This window comes from Eimeria tenella, genomic scaffold (genome assembly GCF_000499545.2).
Source record: "Eimeria tenella Houghton genomic scaffold, Eth_scaff3, whole genome shotgun sequence".
Taxonomy (NCBI): Eukaryota; Apicomplexa; class Conoidasida; order Eucoccidiorida; family Eimeriidae; genus Eimeria; species Eimeria tenella.
Genome location: NW_013542870.1, coordinates 109668 through 111205, shown reverse-complemented (window position 1 = coordinate 111205; position 1538 = coordinate 109668). Strand labels below are relative to the sequence as shown.

General features: G+C 55.0%; 1 protein-coding gene across 1 annotated transcript in view; it reads left to right on the top strand.

The window, feature by feature from the left end:
- Positions 1–1538, top strand: part of ETH_00019275 (uncharacterized protein) — a gene marked incomplete at both ends in the record, with an annotated part of 4360 nt that continues 2822 nt past the window's right edge. The window contains 4 exons of the mRNA XM_013375715.1: positions 1–627; positions 716–794; positions 1014–1069; positions 1503–1538. The exon at positions 1503–1538 is cut by the window's right edge and continues 240 nt beyond it. Coding sequence (XP_013231169.1) covers positions 1–627; positions 716–794; positions 1014–1069; positions 1503–1538 — 798 coding nt within the window. The remainder of the gene's footprint in view (positions 628–715; positions 795–1013; positions 1070–1502) is intronic.

The following is a 1538-nucleotide window of genomic DNA, read 5'->3' as shown; positions in this document are numbered from 1 at the left end:
ATGAGACTGCGCTGGATGCTGCTGCCATCAGCTGCTACAGCAAACTGGAGAAGAAGAGCCCCGCAGCAGCTTTTTTGTGGCTTTAAAACAAGCAGCAGCAGCAGCAACAGCAGCAGCAGCAGCAACAACAGCGGCGGTAGCAGCAGCAACAGCAACAACAGCAGCAGCAGCCACAGCAGTAACAGATGCAGCGGCCACAGCAGCTGCAGCAGCCACAACTGTAACAAATGCAGCAGCAACGACAGCAGTAGCAGCGTCAGCAAGAGCAGCAGCAGCAGCAGAAGCAGCAGCAACAGCAGCAGCAGCAGCAACAGCAGCAGCAGCAGCAGCAGCAACAGCGATGGCGCGTGCTGGCTGGGGGTTCCTTATGGCTTTCAGAGCTGTCTGCTTCAGCAGAAGCAGCAGCAAGCAGCAGCACTAATAACCTGTGTGAGCTGCCCTTGGGGGCCCCTTCTGGGTTCAAGGCGGCGGTTTGCTGCAGCAGCAGCAGCAGCTGCTGCTGCTGCTGCTGCGGCTGGAGATGCTGCAGCTGCTGCTGGCAAACCCCCGAAACGCGTGCTGCTGCTGCATGCAGTTTTGCCGCCGCCGCGGCGCAGGGAACGGGGCTTCCAGCCCAAGTCCCGGCAGGTGACCCTAAACCCTAAACCCTAAACCCTAAACCCTTTTTTGCTGCTAATAGCTGCAGAAGCCAACAGCAATTGGCTTTCTGCTGCAGGAGGTGGTTTATGAAGCAGCAGAAAGCGCCAGCCTCATCAGGGCCGCGGGAATGGAGCCTATGGCCTTCCAACCCCAAGGTAACACACAAAATTAGGGTTTAGGGTTTAGGGTTTAGGGTTTAGGATTTAAAGTCTAGGGTTAAGAGTTTGAGAGGTAGCTTTCAAGGGTTTAAGTGATAGGCATAGGCTGGGCCCGCAGACCGAACTCGCGAGCCTAGGTAGTGCAGCAGGCGAACAAACCCTAAACCCTAAACCCTAAACCCTAATAGTGTGTTTCGTGCGGGCTGAGTGTGGCAGAGTCCCTTGACGAGCCTTTTGGAAGTGATTCTGAGGAGGAAAGCGATGGCGAAGAAGTTCTAAACCCTAGCCCCGAAACCCCAAACCCTAGCCCCCAAACCCTAAACCCTAGCTCCCAAACCCTAAACCCTAGCTCCCAAACCCTAAACCCTCAGCAGCAAACATCTGACACGGAAGTGGCCGAGGCGGCGATAATTCGGCTGCGAAGGATTGACAGGGACTTCCTCTTCAGCAAAGGACAGGTCTCTAAACCCTAAACCCTAAACCCTCAACCCTCAACCCTAATTCCTAAACCCTGAGCCCTATATCTCCGGCCTGAGCCCTGAAACCGAAGCAAGAAACCCCCGAGAAGTGCAGCCGTCGGCGGTGATTAGCGGGTCTGAGCTTTGAGGGTTTAGGGTTTAGGGTTTAGGGTTTAGGGTTTAGGGTTCGCACCAGCTGGGGTTTCAGGCCCGCGCTCATTTGTCTGTTTCTTTCCTTTGCATTCAGCTGCAAAAAATATGCAGCTTTTTAAAGACCCACCCC